This window comes from Neomonachus schauinslandi, chromosome 1 (assembly GCF_002201575.2).
Source record: "Neomonachus schauinslandi chromosome 1, ASM220157v2, whole genome shotgun sequence".
Taxonomy (NCBI): domain Eukaryota; kingdom Metazoa; phylum Chordata; class Mammalia; order Carnivora; family Phocidae; genus Neomonachus; species Neomonachus schauinslandi.
The window spans coordinates 5,261,938-5,281,507 of NC_058403.1; the positions used below are offsets into that span (position 1 = coordinate 5,261,938).

The window sequence follows — 19,570 nt, forward strand, 5'->3', positions numbered from 1 at the left end:
GCATGATAGGCACACAGATGAACATTTTCTGTCTGCGGGGGGTTTGTACTTCTTCAATTACATGAGAAATGGAAGGAGGATGAGGGACTGAGGACACGAGAGGAGGACAAGTCAGAAGAAATAGATTGCTGTGAGGCCCGAACTTCCTCTAAAGCACCGGTCCCTTGTGGACCAGGGACCCCCTGTCGTGAAGCTGAGCCCTCTGCCCTGTCTCTCTCCGCCCTGGCCCCATGCTGCCCCAATGGCTTCCCCAGGGGCCAACCGTCTTCCTGCCTGGCTTTGGCAATATTGTCTACATCTTCCCGGTTCTGCTCCCTCTTCAACCACAATTTGACTTCTACTTCACTTGAGTTTAGCTCTTGCCTTGCAATCTGGAAACCATCTGCCACTATCCTGGCACCAAGCCCAGGGCCTCCCAGAAGCCTACCGTACTGTTCAGGACCTCAGTGGTGTAACACACGGACGGCCTGTCCTGTGCATCCCCAGGTCACCTGCTTTGTCTGGGCCTGGCTCTCTGTGAGTCCAGATTTCTCTGGCCATCCTTTTCTCCAAGCAACAGTGTATATAACTCACTCTCCTTGGAAGCATCATGCACATAGTGCGTCTCAAAGTTTGGTCATTCATGAACCAGCTTTATGATTTCTGCAGTCACTGAATATCATCTTCGCTATTATTTATCTGCCTACATAACTCATATTGTCTGAAGGCAGTGTAATTATAAAGAAAATGTGCATTTCTGCCTTTATGTAGTATTATTAGCCATGTATATGTGTGTTTGTGTGTATCAAATACAAATATAGTGACAAATTTCAGTCATACGTGGAATATAAAAAACAAAAAAAAATGAGCAAAGGAAAAAAAAAGAGAGAGAAGCAAACCAAGAACCAGACTCTTTTTTTTTTTAAATACTTTATTTTTTTATTTGACAGACGGAGAGACAGCGAGAGAGGGAACACAAGCAGGGGGAGTGGGAGAGGGAGAAGCAGGCTTCCCGCTGAGCAGGGAGCCCGATGCGGGACTCGATCCCAGGACCCTGGGATCATGACCTGAGCTGAAGGCAGACGCTTAACGACTGAGCCACCCAAGTGCCCCCAAGAACCAGACTCTTAACTACTGAGAACACACTGGTGGTCACCAGAGGGGGGATGGGTAGGGGATGGGGGAAATAGGTGATGGGGATGAAGGAGTGCACCTGTCGTGATGAATGCTGGGTGTTGTATGGAAGTGTTGAGTCACTATATTGTACACCTGAAACTAATATCACACTGTACATTAACTATATTGGAATTAAAATAAAAAACTTAATAAAAAATTTTCAGATTAAAAACAACACAAATATAGTAAAAGCAAAACAATGATACTAAGTTCTGGCCAGATACACTTGCCTTGCAAAGGCTCTTAGCCAGTGGCTTACTTTACCTGTGATTAATAAAAAGAAAAAGGGATGGACAAGTGTTGGGGGAGGAGCAGAGATCATTTGTCCTCGTAGAACAACCCGAGAATCAGAGCAGAGGGAAGACAGAGGCACACAGCTGGTGGGTAGGTCAGGGGCACCCTCCAGAGGCTTTCCCTTTGGAAGACTTGGAAGCATTGATGAGGCACGCAGGGAAAAAACTTCTCACTGTGTGTTCTCATGGCATTTCTGTGTAGAATCTCATCGGCCTGTGTACCAACAGTGGGTCCTGTCCCATCCTGATTAATCATGGACATATTTTTCAGTCTTTGTTTACCTCAACACATATGTATATTCAGCTGGCACTGTTTCACCCGGCTTTGTATGGCTCATACTTCTATGGTGAGTTTTCTTTCCCTAGAACTAGAAATTAGCCTTTAGTCATGGGGTTACCTTCAACCCTATTACCAGCTCTGCATATGGTGGGCAATTGCTGTATGACTGTATTAGTAATGTTTTGTTAGGAAAGACACTGCCAGGCAGTGGGTTTCATGATCAGCTAGATCTTGAGGAGCCATTTGGGAAACTGAGTTACACTCATAGCCAAAGGCTCTAAGACATGAAAGCTGGTGTTGCTTCTACCCAATCTCATTGGGTCAGGCCACTTAGAACCAAGAGGATCTGGTATCTAATCTCCAGGAGCCGTATCTGACATGATTTCTACCATGGGGGGGAGGTTTGTAAGTATATACTTGCATACAGATTTGCACGAATGCTCAGTAAACTCACTGTAATTCCTGTAAACATCTTCTTGCATTGTCAAGAAACAGAGATAATCCAAGACCTTCAAATGATGCAGCCTGGAAAAGAAGTCAGCTGCTTTGTCTGCCACGGTGGCTGTAAATCCAGCCACATCTGTGGCCTCATAGCCTTGCCAGTCTGAGCATACGAAGGGAAGACTTTAAGTATCCCAAATATATGAAGACCATTAGACTTGCCTGGCGGTGGGAAACTTAGTGAAAAAAAGAACAGCCAGATCGCCAGATGCCCAACGGTGCTCTTCAAACACTTTTTCCTTGACTCACAGTAAGAAATACATAGTGAAAAAGACATTTTGTATAGGGACCCAGTAAGGACATATATATACAGAGACGCATGCATACAGACATATACAAACACCTCCACAGTCCTGAATGGGCACCTGTGAATTCAAACAAAGCTTTCATAAAAGACTTAGCCCTCCTATTTGTGATGCATGCCAATTCGTTCTATCAACTCTATTTTATTTTTTAAAAAACAAAGTTACAGTCCATGAAATTGATTTCACAGCCCATTAATAGGTCGCTGCCTGCCATGGGAAGAACCATTACCCTATAATATTAAGTGGCCACTGTGTCTATTTTCAGCCTTAACTGTTCCTATTTTTCTAAATTATTTCCTGTAACCATATATCGTATGCATGAGGCAGACTAACTTTATGATTAATTTTCACTGTGTTTCACCGATAAGCCCAGGGGCTTCCATGCCCCTTGGGTCCCCAGCATGGTTAGACTGTGTAAGCACAGTCATTGCGGATCGAAGCACTGTGCTTTGTTCTTCTCCTCTTCTCCTTTCTGAACAGGTTGCTTTTTAATGAGCAACGTATCACAGCCACAACAGGAACAGGTGATCGACATGAAATATGCTCTTTCTGCCTCAAAGTCAGAAATCTCGTGGGACAGGGAATACTGTTGATGTGCCTTTCCAGATGTGAGGTACCCCCATACGGCAAGCAGCACTCGTGGCATCCTTTTTCTTACCTTTCCAACAATCTGTTAAAGCCCAGAAGTCCAAATTAAGTCACCCGTGGACAATCAGCGCCATGCCCCAAGGCTTCTCCTTTCCAGAAAAGGCTTTTCTCTCCAGCCACCCAGCGCCCCTCCCCAAAACCTACAAGTCGCTTTTGACCGCACCCCAGCCTCCAGGCCAAATCCATGGCCAGTCAATTCTATTTTCAAAACATATTTATTTGAGCTCCTTGAACCTGCCACCATTTCTCTACCTCAGGACCCTTGCACATGCTTTCTTTGCTTTCTTCTTCTCAGCCCTACTCTCCCATCCACTGTGCCTCCTGTGAAAAGCACCCTCCACAGAAACCCTTCCTCCCCTACACTGTCTAAACAGCAGTTCTCTTTATGTGGATTCAACCTCCTTGCCTTAATTCTCTTAAGAACACTTATCACATTTTGTAATTATTTTCTTTGTCTATTTACTTGTTTGGTTCTCTCCCCCACTGAAATATTTGTTCCTAGATGTCAGGGCCCCAAACCATTTTTTTCATCATATAAATGAGGACATACAATTTAAATTTTATAAGCTTCTTCGGCTCTTTAAAAAAAAAATCCCTAAAATAATTCCTTTAAAAATCAAATTCCATTCTTTCCAAGGATTTATTCTTTTAAATAACTAGGAATCTAACTAGAGGAAAGATTAATGGCAGACTGCGCTATCTGCTCTAAGAACGAAGATCTGATCATTAACAGACTAAATAGGGTAATTAGGTATACAGTTGGAATGCAGTGTGCAGGCTGAAATTAGTAGTGTATAATTGAGCCTCATTTAACTGCAGGAGAATTTCACTGAGAGAATTTTATTTACATAAGAAAAATGTCTTAGATTGCTCTGGGAGAATTTAAACATATGTATGCCAAATCACTCCTTACTTATAGAATCCAAGCCCAGGGTTGCTAGTTTATTCTTCAGGCCCCATGTGCAGGGGTAGCATCATCATTTTTGGCCAAGTGATTTCTTCCAGGCAGCCCAAGGTCCAAGCTGGTGCTTCAGGATGCCTTTGAATATCTTGGTGACACTTTTGTAAGCACAGCAGATCCTGACAATATGCCCTATGTACCGAGCCTATTTTTGGGAAAAATCCAAAATAAGTATGTCATCAGTATTCAAACAAGCATTTAATTCAACAGTGTGAGAGGTGGGGGGAAACAGTAGGTAAGTAAGGCAAACATGGGGATTGACCTGCCCTGGAGAGCCTCCTGTCACTGGTGGGGGAGAGGGGGAGTGCTACGTATGCAAACAGACTAGATTGAATGCAATTAGGGGTAAAGTCCTGTGTTACCAAAGTAGGGCTGGAAGATCAGGAGATCCGCTACCTACCAGCTGAGACATTGGGGTTGGGTTGTTGGAGGGAGGATTACAAAGACCGGGGTAAATATTGAAAGCCCCCCTTAGGCTTTTCCGTAGGCGTCAGTGTGATCAGATTGAAACCCAACCCAAACAAAAGGCCATCTTTTGACACATTTACTCCCAACATAAATATTATCCTGGATTTCTCTCCTTCCCCTCTGTCGTGCTGCTCAAATGAGTTTGGTCTACGCCTGCTGCGTCCATATGCTCACCACCCACTGACACCTTCTTCAAAATAAATTTCAACTGCACAAGCAGTGCACTAATGGAGTCTTCCTTTAAGATATTCAAATACACGAGACTATGAAATAAAACCTGTAATTCTGCCTTCCCTTGCCCTACTCTGCTGGTGACTTCAGAGGTGACTACAGCTCACATTTTGGTGGATATCTTCTGACACCTTCCTCTCTGTTCATTTACACACACAAATTTATACGCACAGGCACGCATCCATTGCCTTTTATACAGGACATTACGTATTGTTCTATACTCACCTTGCAGATCTTCGCATGCAGTATGCAGTCTGCATGCATTTACCTTACGGTCTTTTTTTTTTTTTTTTTGACTGGTAATATTGAGGGTTTTTTAAATTATTTATATATTTTTATTTAACTATGTAAATTATTTTTTTAATTTATTTTAATTTTATTATGTTATGTCTTTTAAAGGGCTGCATAGTATGGGTACACCGAACTTCATTTATTCACGCCTTGATTGGCATTTAGGTTTGTTTATGGTTTTTCACTTTTATTTATTTATTTATTTTATTTATTTTTATTTTTTTATTTAATTTTTTTTATTCTTATGTTAATCCCCATACATTACATCATTAGTTTTGGTTTTTCACTTTTAAACAAGGCTGAAGTGTACCTCTTCTGTGTACATTGGTGTGTGCACGTGTATGAGTGTTTCATTAGGACTGACTCTTTGAAGCATCAAGCTGGAGGGAACTGCATGCAATTCTTAACATTTGAAATAGGTTACTGGAGTGCCCACCAAAAACCAAGACTTCACCACTTTACACTCCTCCCAGTAGGTATGCAATCCCCACGCCCTGTGAAGACTATCTATTATCACATATTTTAATTTTTTCCTAATCTCCTGAATGAAAAATCACATCTTGTTTTAATCCTCATTGATTTTTGTCGAGTTCTAGATAAATTCCTTTCAGAAATCAATCAAAATGCGATTAATTTCATTTATGGAAGATGGACATTTTTGCAGTATCAAGCTGTCTAATTCTGGGATTTGTGCCTCTTCATTTACCCAAGTCTTATACTATTACGCCCCTTGGTAATGATTTGTAGTGTGCTTTAAGTTCATTGTATATATGCTTAGCAGTTTGTAGCTAGATATTTAATATTTTTATTTATCTAGCCAAGTGGGATACTTTATATTTTATTGCAGATTACAATTATTTTAGAGCACCTTTCTCTAGCAGGCACCCACATGGATATTCTTATTTAACATCACCAGTATCGCCTGGAATGTAGTATCGCCCCACTGTGCAGAAGAGGACATGGAGGCTCTTTCGGGTCATGCGCGCATTCTAGTTTATGCTGACAGCGAGACGCAGAGCTGACGTCTGCACCATCCTTTCTGGAAGTCCTCCCTGCCTGGTTCTCAGAATCCCACACCCTCCTGTGTCTCTGCCCCTCCTTTGTCTTGCTGTGTCTTGCTGGCCCTTTTCCTCCACTCTCAACCTGGGGGGTTCCTGGGCATCAGTCCACATCAAGGGCTTCTTGGCATGCAGAGCTTGATCCCCAAAGCTCTGTCTCCAGCTTGACTTTCGTCACACACCCTAAGTGACCCAGCATGCCTTCCCTATAAAAACAGACACCTGCCCCAGCTTCTTTACCTGCTGGCACCATCGCTATCCTGTCCGTCCCTCAGACCGAGCACTTGGAGCACTCTTCTCCCCAATCCAGTTCTGTTAATTCTTTGGCTTAAATGATTCTGGGTGTATCACTTCTGTTCCGCTCTCCCTGTTCCTGTGCCTTGCTGTCTCACCAGGGCCATGACCCAGAGCCGGGCTGTGAGCTCCTAGCCACAATACCAGGGCATCACGCTGGTGGGGATACCAAAAGGTGTATGAACATGGGCGAATCACTTAATCTCTGTTCCTTACTGTTCTCATCTGTAAAGTGGGAATAATAACAGTACCTGCCTCGTAGGGTCGTTGTGAGATGCACGTGGGTCAAAATACGGGATGTTCATACTAAGAATACAATACCTGTTGGTTCTGATTAGGATTAGTGTCAATACCCAGATGTCTCTGTGTCCAAATTTCCCCTTGTTATGACAACCATCACATTCGATTAGAGGAGCACCCTACTCCAGTATGACCTCATCTTAACTAATTACATCTGTGATGAACCTCTTTCCAAAGAAGGCCACGTATTTAGAATGTGGTCTTGGGGGTTAGGACTTAACTCTTGAATTTTTTGGGGGGGGGCACACTTTAACCCATAACACCAGGTTAGAAGTCTTATCTTAAGGGCCTACGCCTCTCCCTTATGTGCAGCTTTCAACATAATTTTCTTTGAACAATCATTTTTATCAGGCCACTCAATTGCCCAAGATATAGCTGTAGATGCTTCACACCTCTAACTATGGCTTGGCACCCACCCATCACATCACACAACAGACCTACCTCAGAACAACAGGAAGAGTTCAATTCCATTCTAGTCTACATCTGAATTAAGGGAAGGTGATAATAGATTTTATATATATTTATATATATTTTTTTTTTCTGTTTCCACTTCTATTTTAGTTAATGCTAATTCAACTTTCAAACCCCCAAAAATGTTAAGATATTCATTCAAGGCTCATCTTGTTTCTAGCACCACATACTTAGAACTTAGATTTCAATCTTCCTCTTATTTCTCGGAGATTGTTATGGAAAGTGCCCGGGACAAATCTCGGTTTCATTACCCAGTCAGCTGTCACTTGGAGGTGGTAGGCACAGCTTATAGAAGTTTCATTGTGTTATGCTACCATTTGGCATCTTATTAGAAGAACCATCTGTTCTTTTAATTACTATTAACTCAGTTCAGATTGCAAGAGCAAAAAAACCCCTAAGATATTTCTAAGTGAAAAATCAAATACACGTTTAAAATCTTTCTGAAAATAGTGTTGTCCCTATTGAAGATCTAACAGCCCGGCTGCACAGGAAAAAGCCAGAGAGCATAATGAAAGAATAATTAACATCAAAATCTTAAAATATGCTCATTTTCATGTGAGAATATATTAGTCACTCCTAGAGGGGAAAAAATTCTGTTTTTATGTATTATACATGAGGAAGTTTCATGTTGAAACCTAAAAAGAGGTATTTCAGCTTGCTTTCTTTTGACCCAGACTTTAGAAGAGACATTTTGTGTACAAGCAATGATAGACCATTTCAGCTGTCCACCTCCTGAACAAATATTTCCAGATAGCATAGCTAGGCACCACTCTGAATAATAGAGATGAACAATTGAGCAAGACAAATCAAGTTTCTGCTATTCTGGTTGGAGGAGAGAAATGTTATGCCAACCTTAAACACACACAAGGCAACCTCATGTAGATGTAATAAAATCAACCTCTGTGAGCATGAGTGACCATGGGTACGTTAATGTGGGCTGGCATTGCTGGGAAGTTGATTTAGGAACTGAGGCCAGAAAGATTAGAAAGAGCCAGCCAGTTAGAGAGATGGGCTCAAGGTCCTTCAGATAGAGTGATTAAGAGGACAGGGTGGCTGAGGCGTGGTGGCAAAGGGAGAGAGGGGGTGAATGGCTTTTGGAAATATGGTCAAAGCCTGAACCATTGTAGGCCACTATGAATAATTTGGTCTAGTGGGATCTAGTGGACGCTGAATGATCTTCCTGATTTCCTGCACTGAATGACCGTGGCTGGTGAGTGGGGAACAGGCTGAGAGGAGCAGGAGTAGAAATAGAGTGAGGAAAGGCTGGGACCCCCAGACCAGGGTGTATAGTGGAGATAGGGAAGTGGACCATTCTGGGGGTATTTTCGAAGTAGGAACAGAAGGACCTTGTGTTGGATGAGATATGAGAGGTGAGGAATGGTTAATTTGGAAGGCTTCCCAATATCTGTCTTAGGTTTAAATACTGACAAATACGCAGGGAATATCCTTATTCGAATCACATGATGATGATTACAGAGGAAGACCTCGGGTTTCCATGAATGTCCCAGTTCCTTGCAGGAAGGATGTCTGAGGATGGTGTCTGTACGGCCGTCCTCTGGGGCGTACAGCCTCACACTGGGATTTAGCAAGCTACTCTGCGGGTCGTGTTCCATCCCTCTGCACCCTGCTAGTACCCTGTTGTGTGATCCTGGCTCACAGGGGTTTGGGAACTATTTTTGCAAGTGACATAGCTCCCAGTGTCAGGAATGTGATATAAAACTCAGCCATGTTATTTCCACTCTCATGCTTTTCCTGCTACATGAGGCTGCTTCACAGAAGTTAGCAAATACATAAACAATTAAATACTATGTCTATGTCCATGGGCTCTTCCCTGTCTGGCTCAGGCAGGCTGATGGCCCTGGGCAGCTTTGTGCTCATGCCGTCGACGGATGACTGATTGATCCCATCAGAACAGCAAAATAACACACATTATGCCTGCTTCTCTAGATATCCTACTTAATGCATGACTATCTGTTAGATGACAGCCATGCATTAATCTAAACTTCAACACCGGAACAAAGAGGATGCTCTTTGCCATCTGTCTTTCATACGTGAACAAGCCAGAGTTTAAAGATGCTGAATGTCTTGTCTGAGGTCACACAACTGGAAAGTGGCTTTAACAGGTTGGGAATTTGGAGCTACTGGGTTCTAAAACCCAGTTTTTTTTGTTGTTGTTACCTTTGTTTTTATTTTTTATTGTTTTTTTAGTGTTGTATTAAGTTTTAACTTTAATTCCATTGTAGTTAACATACAGTGTTATATCAGTTTCAAGTGTACAATATAGTGATTCAATAATTCTACACATTACTCAGTGCTCATCAGGACAGCTGCCCTCCTTATTCCCCATCACCTAGTTCACCCATCCCCCCCCCACCGCCCCTCTGGTAACCATCAGTTTGTTCTCTGTAGTTAAGAGTCTGTTTCTTGGTTTGCCTCTCTCTCTTTTTTTCCTTTGCTCATTTGTTGTTTCTTAAATTCCACATATGAGTAAAACCCAGCTTTTTCTTCCACAATGAGAAATCCTTATGGGTGGGTGAGCTTGTTCTACCTGGTACCAAGGAAAAGATCTTTTAACTTGATTCTTTATAAGAATGAGAAAAAAATTAGCTGAGTAGATTGAACAAGCAGATTAATAAAGTATGCTTTAACATAGCAAGTTAATTATTTATGTCGGAGTAATCTGCAAGGATGTAGGCAGGTTTGGTAATAATACAATTTTCCTCCCTGGTATTGGTAGTTAACTTCATCCAGGTGAGATGAGGTTTCCTGATTACACTCCAGCTTTTTCCTTCCCACCCTGTTTTCTCACCTTGATGCCATGTCTCCAACCCTAAGACTGAAATCTGTTTAGGTCGTAAGCTCCCTGAAGACAGAGGCTGTGTCTCATTCCTTTTTGGATTCCCAGAGCCCAGAAGAGTGCTGGCCCAGTGAATGGCATACCCTTCGGCTCTGGTTTTTCTAGAATCAGCTTCCATATGCTTTCTTATGGAGGTCTCTGATGCCTGCTTTCTGCAGCTCAGATCTTCAGCTACACGTAACTGGGCACATGGGTGGCTAGAACTGCTGAAGTTTTAATATTGCCTCTGATGCTATTGCATAGAAAACTTGAAAAGGAAACAAGAAGAGTGTGGCTACAGGACTTAAACCCTGCGTTTTCCTAGAATACTCCCAATTGTGCAGATGTCCCATTTTCTTTGCTGAGCTTTGTGTCTCTAGATAGAAATATCCCTCTAGGCCCTGTGCTGAGCTGGCTGAGCTGGCTGAGCTGGTACCAAGCTGTGGGCTTGTTAGTGAAACTGACATACAAGCTCATGTCAATAACATTGGAGAACCACACCAGCACTTACTCCTGACTCACAAACTCTTAGTTTATGCAAAGCTCTAACAGCTGTGGGTATGTCTGCTTTCTACCTCTCAGCATACTGAATGCATCACCTTGTGAATGTGTTGATGGGGATATGGGTGGCAGAGAGAAGTAATAATTCTTGGTTTGCCTGGTAGCAAAGGAAGGAATGGATACACTGTTGAAAACAGAACTAGGGCTTAAACATCTGGGAACCATTTAGTGCATGTTGAGAAGCCAAGAGCTTCTGAGATACCCCTCTAAAAACTCAGCAGTGTAGCTCAATAATTGATATCAATAATGATGACCCAGAACCCAAAAACTTTTCACTCTTATTCAGTTGACTGATTTGCAATATGTTTAACATGACGCAAAGTATGCACTATGTTTGAGAAATGTTTTTGCACTATGTTTGAGAAATGTTTTTGGAAAATTATTAGCACTTTAGATAGTGCTAATAATTTTCCAAGGGCAATAAAATAACCTATAAAATTTTGGCTTTTTGCACAGTTGTATGTTACCAGACAGTTGTGAGTAGTAAAGGTATGTGTGTGTATGTGTGCATGTATGTGTGTGTATGTGTGTGTGAGACAGAGTTCCTGTGTGTGCTGATTATTAATATCAATATTTTGTACCTCAACGTTTGTTTATTTTAACAGAAGCACATTCTTCAATCCCGTTTCAGGATGTGAATGAACCTTTTATTCTATAAGATACAAAAGGCTCTGATGATGTAAGGCAGGAAATGGCACATGGTGGCAGGTTAGGGAGCAGTTAAGATGATTTCTTATCACCATGGAGACAAGACATCTGGTGCTCTAAAGACTCTGTGTGTCCCTGTTGCCCCTGAAAATTCCATGCATCTTGGGAGTTCAGACTGTAACCCAGACCCTGGATCTTCAGGGCTCTCTCCTAGTCAAAGGCTTCTTTTCTTCATCTTTATTTTGTTTTAAAACGTTGATCAATTTTGAAATGGTTTCAATGGGAAATGAGGGCTAGACCAAATGGTTTCAATGAGGTACAGTAATTGGGACAATTCCTTCTTCCTATGAACATCTCAGGAATGTTTAAAACAAAGTTCAAGTTCTTCTGAAACAACATGTCTTAAGGGTCTTATTTGGCATGCTAAGTGAGTAAAAAAAAAACTGAGATATTGCAGGAGCAAGTAAGTGATTAAATTAAATGTGCCTGGAGAATAGAGCCCTCTCAGGAATCTGCAGACTAATAAATACGTGCAGCTGCTTATGCATTTCCCAACACTTCTAAGCAATGGTACACAGAATGCTTTCCACTTACATTTCACCACTGCTGATGGCCTGTCAATTCTACCGAAAATACTCTGTGTTAGAAAGGTGACAGGAATTACATACATTATCTTTTTGTTTCTCTTTACTGTCTACCGCTCAGTACTTTAAAAAAGCTTGTTATTAAAACATTATGTAAGTATGCAAAATATACTGAAAGAAAGAATGTTTCAATTATACACAGTATGTATTGGTAAGAAATGCTGTGTGTGATGACATACGACAAATGGTAAAAGGTATTTTTAGTTGCTTTCTCTTTGGGGGAGGATAAAGCAAAAATATCTAGAATATACAGCATTTGCTTTTCTAGCTATTTTAATATTTAGCATATTTATAATATATTTTAAAGTAAGTAAAACAGTTTAAAAAGTGAATTTTTTACTTAAAGATTTTTGTACTTTTTTTTGGTTAATTTGCATTATTTTAAAAAGCTTATTCTAGATTGGTATCTGTTTTTTAATTTTTTTTCTTATCCGTGCCCTTTTGAATTGCTCTTACTTGCATTAGAAATCATAAGCCATTTTTATTTTATGTGAACAACTGGTCTATGAATAAAGTGTAGTCTTCATAAAAAAATAACCAAGAGCTGTAGGAATTGTGTTCATAACTTAAATATTTGAGACCTAAAATTATCAAAGTCAAGATGCCTGGAAATTCTGATTCAAATAAATGAAAGGAAGTTTCAAATGAACTAAGAGCAACAAACAATACAAGAAGGTAAATTATTGGTATTTTAGTCCTTCCTGAAAGACACAGAATCGCATTATCCCCCACTAGAATTGTATCAGGCAGAGAAATCTTCTGTAAGAGAGTCTAACAATGTTACGAGAGTGTTGTCCTGAGTCACTCACCATGTGGGTGTCACAGTTCACTTCGGCGTTCACACCTTTGCCTTCATTTGGTTTTCATCGAATTATAACTGAACAGTAAAAGTTGTCTTCAGATATTTACATTTTCAAAGGAAAAATTACCTTTATTCTTCTTAGAGCAGCCCTGGCATTTGATCTCTGAACGTGGACAGTTCTCTACAGGTAGACCAGTAAAGGTCCGCATCTCAGGAGGGAAAGTGATGATTGACGATTGTTGGAGTACCGATTAAGAAACTGCAGAGTCCTCCAGAACACCGACGACAGGGGGAGTTGATCTTAGTCTTAGAATTGAGCATTAAGTGTTGGTTGTTATTATGAGGAGGTAAGATAGTCCTTCCTGGGAAATTTGTGGATATTTTATTACTTTCCAGCCTAACATTTGTGATTTTCATGGAAACACTTCAAACTGAGGCAAAGGTTCATGCTCATGTGAGGTAGAAATTCACCAAAGAAAGTTAATATTCCCTTGATTTGTCACATTCTAAGAAAGAAGTTGTCATCAAAGAAAATCTGCTAAATTAGCTGCACATTAATTATATGCCAATTCTGCTGCTCTAAAGAAAAATACATGACCTTTAAACTTAATTCATGAGATTAGACTTTCTAAGTATATATTTATTGTGTGGCATACTTACTCAAAACTCCTAATTTAGGGTAATTGAAAAATTAAAATAGCTTGGACTCTTAAAGTAACTGACACACTCCTAGCATTAGCCTTTGCTTAAGCTTCTTGCAGGTGGGAAAAAAATATTCAATGTCTTTGTTTATGTGATTTGAGTTGCTTTTGTTCTATTTTAATTGGGCAATCATTTTCTTCTATTGCAGGATCTAGATTTCTCATCACATCCACGGGAGCCTTGTATATTAAAGATGTACAGAATGAAGATGGATTGTATAACTACCGCTGTATCACACGGCACAGATACACTGGGGAGACCAGGCAGAGTAACAGCGCTAGACTTTTTGTATCAGGTAAAAACCCATCGAGATTTGTGGTTCCCATTTCTGTTACTCCTCCGTTAGTGTCCTGAGCGAAGTCAACCAAACTTGTAGAATTCATGACTCAAATAAAGACTTCTTTTTTTTCCCCCAAAATATATTAGCAACTAAAGGGTTGGTTTTTTTTTTAAACCAACCCTAATACTATACACTACACATATAGATATTCCAAGGAAAGTCATTTCAGGTTTTGTAAAATTCCACATTCCTATGACCCAATGTGGCTTCTGTTTTGAGGAGAATGCCTCCTTGCCCTGTGTATTTGTGTCCTGTCCACCAGCACTACGAGGCTCTCGTGACACATAGCTCTGAGGGAGAAGAGCAGGGGCACAGGGAACACACCTCTTGTTCCCCATATTATGTCTAACAATATTGGGGAAATAACCCACATCTAAAAGGATAGTCACTCCCTCCCACCTCTGTCCAGGATGATTCTCAAGTGAAGAAAACCTGAAGGCTGCTAATTCCACTCTGCTGGAAATATGCCAGTTTTGTGTCTTCCTTTATAGCATTTATACTTTGAGAAAATATCCACCTTCTGCATAATTTTCACCACTGGCTTGTTACTGGCCCATCTGTCAAACAAGTAAGCAATCTGCTCACACGGCGATGTGCTAGCTCTTCGTGGAGCCAATTAGAATGTGAAATGTCCATCTCGGTCCTAGAAATCTGGTGCAAAACATCTGACCTTTGCCCTTGCATCTTTAGAAGGTAAAACTGCTTCGTGACCTGAATATTTTCATCTTATTTGTAGTGATGCTTTGTGAGGAAGAAGAGATGGAAAGTTGTTGACCATTGGTGTAATTTAAAACATCGCTGCCCAAACACCTACTTAGTGTGCTTTTGCTGGGTTCCTCATCCACATTCACATCCTTAAAATAGCCAGAGTCCACCTGTGTTTCCAGGGGCTTTGCAAACACAAGTCAGAATCAAGTGATTTCTTCTCTGTACACAGAAATACTTTTTATTTACCTCTTCTTTTTCATGCCAAGTGTTACTTTATCTCTTGCTTTATAGCTCTGCGTTGTTGCTTCTGTTAAGGGCAGGAACAATCAGTATAGTAAAATTATACTCCATTAAAAAAAAAAGACTAGAGAAAAACAAATGAGAAAGTGAATGACATCTGTGATCTTTGTCTATGGTGGCTTTAATGACAGCACAGTGTTCTACTTGCTCAGAATATCCTAGAAAAGGTCTTGTGTGCAGTCAAGAGGAATGTCATAACAGTATTGGGACAAGAAAGGGGAAGGATTGGGGGGTGGATCTGGGTATAAGATTGAATTGAATTTTAGCAAAAGAAGAAAAAAGCATTTCTCCATCCCCCAAAATGAATTAAGTGATGGTATTCTGAGAGCTCATCTTCTTTTTTTAAGATTTTATTTATTTGTTTGCCAGAGAGAAAGAGAAGAGAGAGAGTTTGCAAGCAGGGGGAGCAGCAGAGGGAGAGGGAGAAGCAGGCTCCCCGCAGAGAAAGGAGCCCGATGTGGGACTCGATCCCAGGATCCTGGGATCATAACCTGAGCTGAAGGCACATGCTTAGCAGACTGAGTCACCCAGGCATCCCTGAGAGCCCATCTTTCTTGAAAAAGAAACTTGAATAGGAAATCTGAAAAGAAGGAGAAAATTGGGGGAAAAAGAGAGAGAGAGAGAGAGAGAACCTGAAATGTGGACTTGTTTCTCTCTATTCTAAATTATTAAGTACTGATTTTCAAATTTAACTCTTAGGGTTGGAGAGGCAAATTTACTTTTCTTAATTCCAAGTTTTTTTGTTGTTATTTTGTTCTTTTAATAGAATGTCTTACTAATGTTTTAAACATTGACAGCAGGACCCATGAGCACTTGGTCACTGTGGAAGTGAGTGGGGGGGTCCATGAGGTCACCCAGTGGGCATTTGTGATGGGAAGTGAGGAGCCTCAGGGCACAGTCTCATGAAGGAGTGTCTCACACTAAGATATTGAGCATCTGGGGTTAGAGGTATAGCTGTAGGGTCAACAGAGTCAGGTGTCATGGAAAGACTCTTGAGAGAGTCTCTGTATGTAGCACGTAACTGTGAAGACTTTTTGTCACAGAAATGTTAATAACATAGTTGAGGGAGGAAATTGTTACTGCTAGAAAATTAGAACATCAACACTGAGTGCAGATGACTATTCTAGAAATCTAAGCTTTGAAGGAAAAAGAAAAATTAATTTTACTTTAGATTTAAATGCATTTAAAAATGTACACATGGGGTTTGGGTCCTGTGGGGGCATGCTAGTGACAAGGTTTTAATGCTCTTAAACTCCTCCTGAAACAAAAACAGACCAAATATGATGGCAAAGGAAAAATCACAGGGACAAGGCCTTCCAGGAACACTCGGTGGAAGTGGATCATGGGTTGGTGTGGACGGAGTGTTGACAGCAGTGGGGGCATGCAGGAGTGGCCGCCATGTCATGGAAGCAGTGGGCGCCAAAGGGGCGCAACCCGCTGGGACTCCATGTGGTCACAAACCTGCAAAATAGTCAACAGATACTCCTCTTCAAAGCAGAGGATCAGCCCTTGAGTGGACCCTGGGGAAATGTGTCTAGGAGTATTCACCACCCTCAGATAGACCTACCTGAGTTCGGAGTGGAAGATGGGTGCGAACTGCCATGAGAGCAGTCACTGATGACCACATCGCTCGGTGGTGGCCCGGCTCCTCGAAGATCTCACAAGTGTCCAGCAAATAAATACTCCTTTCAGAAGAACAAGGACTCACCCCAATAAAACCACTGGCGTTTGGAGTCAAGTTGAGCCAGAGTGGCTCAGAGTGACTCAGCATTACTAAGGATGACGAAGGAGGCTCGGGTGGCATGGGAGGCCTTGAAGGAATCCCATCCTATAAAATACTATAATGTAGAATGGGGCAGGGGGCGAGGTTACTTATGTTTATGTTACTTTTATTTGGAACCAAGATTTTCAGTGTAAGAGAAAAGATAAAAATATAAAATCCTTGAAATGTCCAATAGAAACTATCAGTACACACGCTGTATTTTTATGAATGTGTCCCCAAGGTCCTTACATTGAAAAGGCCTGGAAGTGATGGGGAACAGACAGCAACAAGCACCTCTAATATCTAGATCCCAGCGTCCTTTAAGTACTCCCCCTAAAAGGGACCATGATTCCTTGGAAGAATGGTGGATTATAGTGCCTGGGACAGGAAATGTATAAATGGGCCTGAAACATTAATGGGATCTTGTCAAAATGATACAGGGGACAACTTCTGAAGGGGCTCTCACTGGCAGAGAGCGTGATGAGTTGAATTTCAAAAATAATGATTGCATTTGATTGATAACCATTTAACATTTTAAAAACTTTTGAGTTTGTTATGAATACACACACGTACATACATATACTTATATGCTTACGTTGGTATATACTTTGATACATGCACACATGTCTACTTAATAACAACCAAAGCAATAGTGAGAATCTCATTGGTCTACATAGAAGAAACTAGGGCACCAACTCTTGATTTTGATACTTGGTAGATTAAAGAGAACCACAATTCTCTTTATCTTTCCTATGACTGTTGTATTTCAAAATAACCAAATAATCCTAGTTTAGGAAGGAAAGTTCTTATTTGCAGAATAATTACATCTACTGAATGTGAAGGAGCTATGACAATTAGAAAATCATTTCAACCTTTAATGAAATAACTAATTCAGACAAACTTTATCACCTGAACTTGCTGAATAATTCAGCGTCACTGAGTGCAAGAAAGCTTCGTGTTGTATGCGTGTAGAGAGAAAGGAGAGAGGTTGAAATTGATTAATCAGCTCATGAGAACTAAGTTCCAGTTTATGAGAAACATGGCCAGAGGAACACATTCAATGACATCATCAAGAAAGAAATTCAGACCGTGGGGTTTCCTATAAAACAATTCACCTGGCTTCTTCAGCAAGTCAGAGACATGAGAGAGAAAAGAAGGAAGAGCTTGTTTTGGATTAAAAGAGAATTGAGAGACATAGCTGTTAACTGTAGAACAAGGCTGTTTAATTAGCACAATTGTAAATAATAATAATAATAATAATAATAATAATAATAATAATAATAATGACGTGTTTTTAGCTCATTAGGGAAAAGTGAATATGGAATGGATACTAGATGGTACCAAGAGGTTATTATGACTCTTGTAGGTTACTAACATTGTGGTTTTATAAGAAAACTTTTATTTTTATTAGAGAAACATACTAATGATATAGTGATAAGATGACGTAGGTTCTATGATTTGACTCAATACGATAGCACCAAAGGCAAAGACTATAAAGAAATAAACAGATAGATGATAAAAATAATTTTGATGCCTCTCGTGTCTGGGTGATAAATACATGAGATGCATTATATTATTTTTTCTACTCTTGTGTCAGTTTGCAAGTTTTCTATGATAAAAACTTATTTTTAAATGTAGATAAACGGATTGAAGATGAGGGGATGAAGATTAAATACTGCTGTTTGGTTGTACTAATTTTGTACATGACCAAATATCCCCTGGAGAGCCTGTCTCAAGCATTGCTTAAATTGTGTACTTAAAATAGAAATGTGCCAGTCCTTTAATGTAAAGTAGTTTTATTGAGATTTAATTTACCATCCATAAACTTCACCCATGTTAAGTATCCAAGTCAGTGATTTTAGTAAATATAGAGAGCAGTGCAACCATCAATGTCATCCAATTTTAGAACATTTCCACCACCTAGAAAACTCCCTGTGGCCCATTTGAAGTCAATTCTAATTCCCACCTCCAGCCCCCAGGCAACCACCAATTAACTGCCTGTTTCTACCCATGGGCACTTTCCGTATATTTCCTATAAGTTGTATCTCACAACATGTGGCTTTGTATCAAGCTTCTTTCATGTAGCATAATCTTTTGTGGTTCATCCATGTTGTAAGATGTATCAGTAGTTTGGGGCACCTGGGTGGCTCAGTTGGTTAAGATGTATCAGTAGTTCACTCTTTTTGATTGCTGAATAATATTCCATTGCACGTATATACACATCTCATTTATCCCTTCACTAACTGATGGACATTTGGGTTGTTTCCACTTATTGGCTATTATGAAAAATCCTGCCAGGAACATCTGTGGTTATGTCTTTGAGTGAACACGGTTTCATTTGTCTGGGATAGATACTTAGGAGTGGAACTTCGGGGTGCTGTGGTAAAGTGAAGTTGAGCATTTTGAGAAACTGCCAAACTGTTTTCCAAAGAGGCTGCACTATTTTACTTTCTTATCAACAGTGTATGGGGGGCCAGTTTCTTCTCCACTTCTTCATGAGCACCTGTTCTTGTTCATGTTTTTTATTATAATCTTCCTAGGGGGTGTGAAGTGGTATCTCATTGTAGTTTTAATTTGCATTTCCCTAGTGGCTAATGACACTGAGCATCTTTCCATGTGCTTATTAGTCATTTGAATATCTTCTTTGGTGATATATCTATTCAGATCTTTTGTCCATTTTTTTAAAGATTTTATTTATTTATTTGTCAGAGAGAGAGAGAGAGAGAAAGCACAAGGACAAGCAGGGAGAGCAGCAGAGGGAGAGGGAGAAGCAGGCTCCCTGCTGAGCAAGGAGCCTGATGTGGGACTCGATTCCAGGACCCTGGGATCATGACCTGAGCCGAAGGCAAACATTTAACTGGCTGAGCCACCCAAGCGTCCCCTCTTTTGTCCATTTTTTGATGTTTTTTTTCTTCTTATCATAGAGATGTCAGGGTTCTTTATGTTTTTTTGGAGAGAAGTCCTTTATCAGAAATATTATTTGCAAATATATTCTCCCAGTAGGTTGCTCC

At 40.5% G+C, this 19,570-nt stretch overlaps 1 protein-coding gene across 1 annotated transcript in view; it reads left to right on the top strand.

The window, feature by feature from the left end:
- Nucleotides 1–19,570, top strand: part of DSCAM (DS cell adhesion molecule) — a 709,341-nt gene that overhangs the window by 359,247 nt on the left and 330,524 nt on the right. Inside the window, exon 6 of the mRNA XM_044918979.1 lies at nucleotides 13,598–13,744. Within this exon, the coding sequence (XP_044774914.1) occupies nucleotides 13,598–13,744 (147 nt within the window). The remainder of the gene's footprint in view (nucleotides 1–13,597; nucleotides 13,745–19,570) is intronic.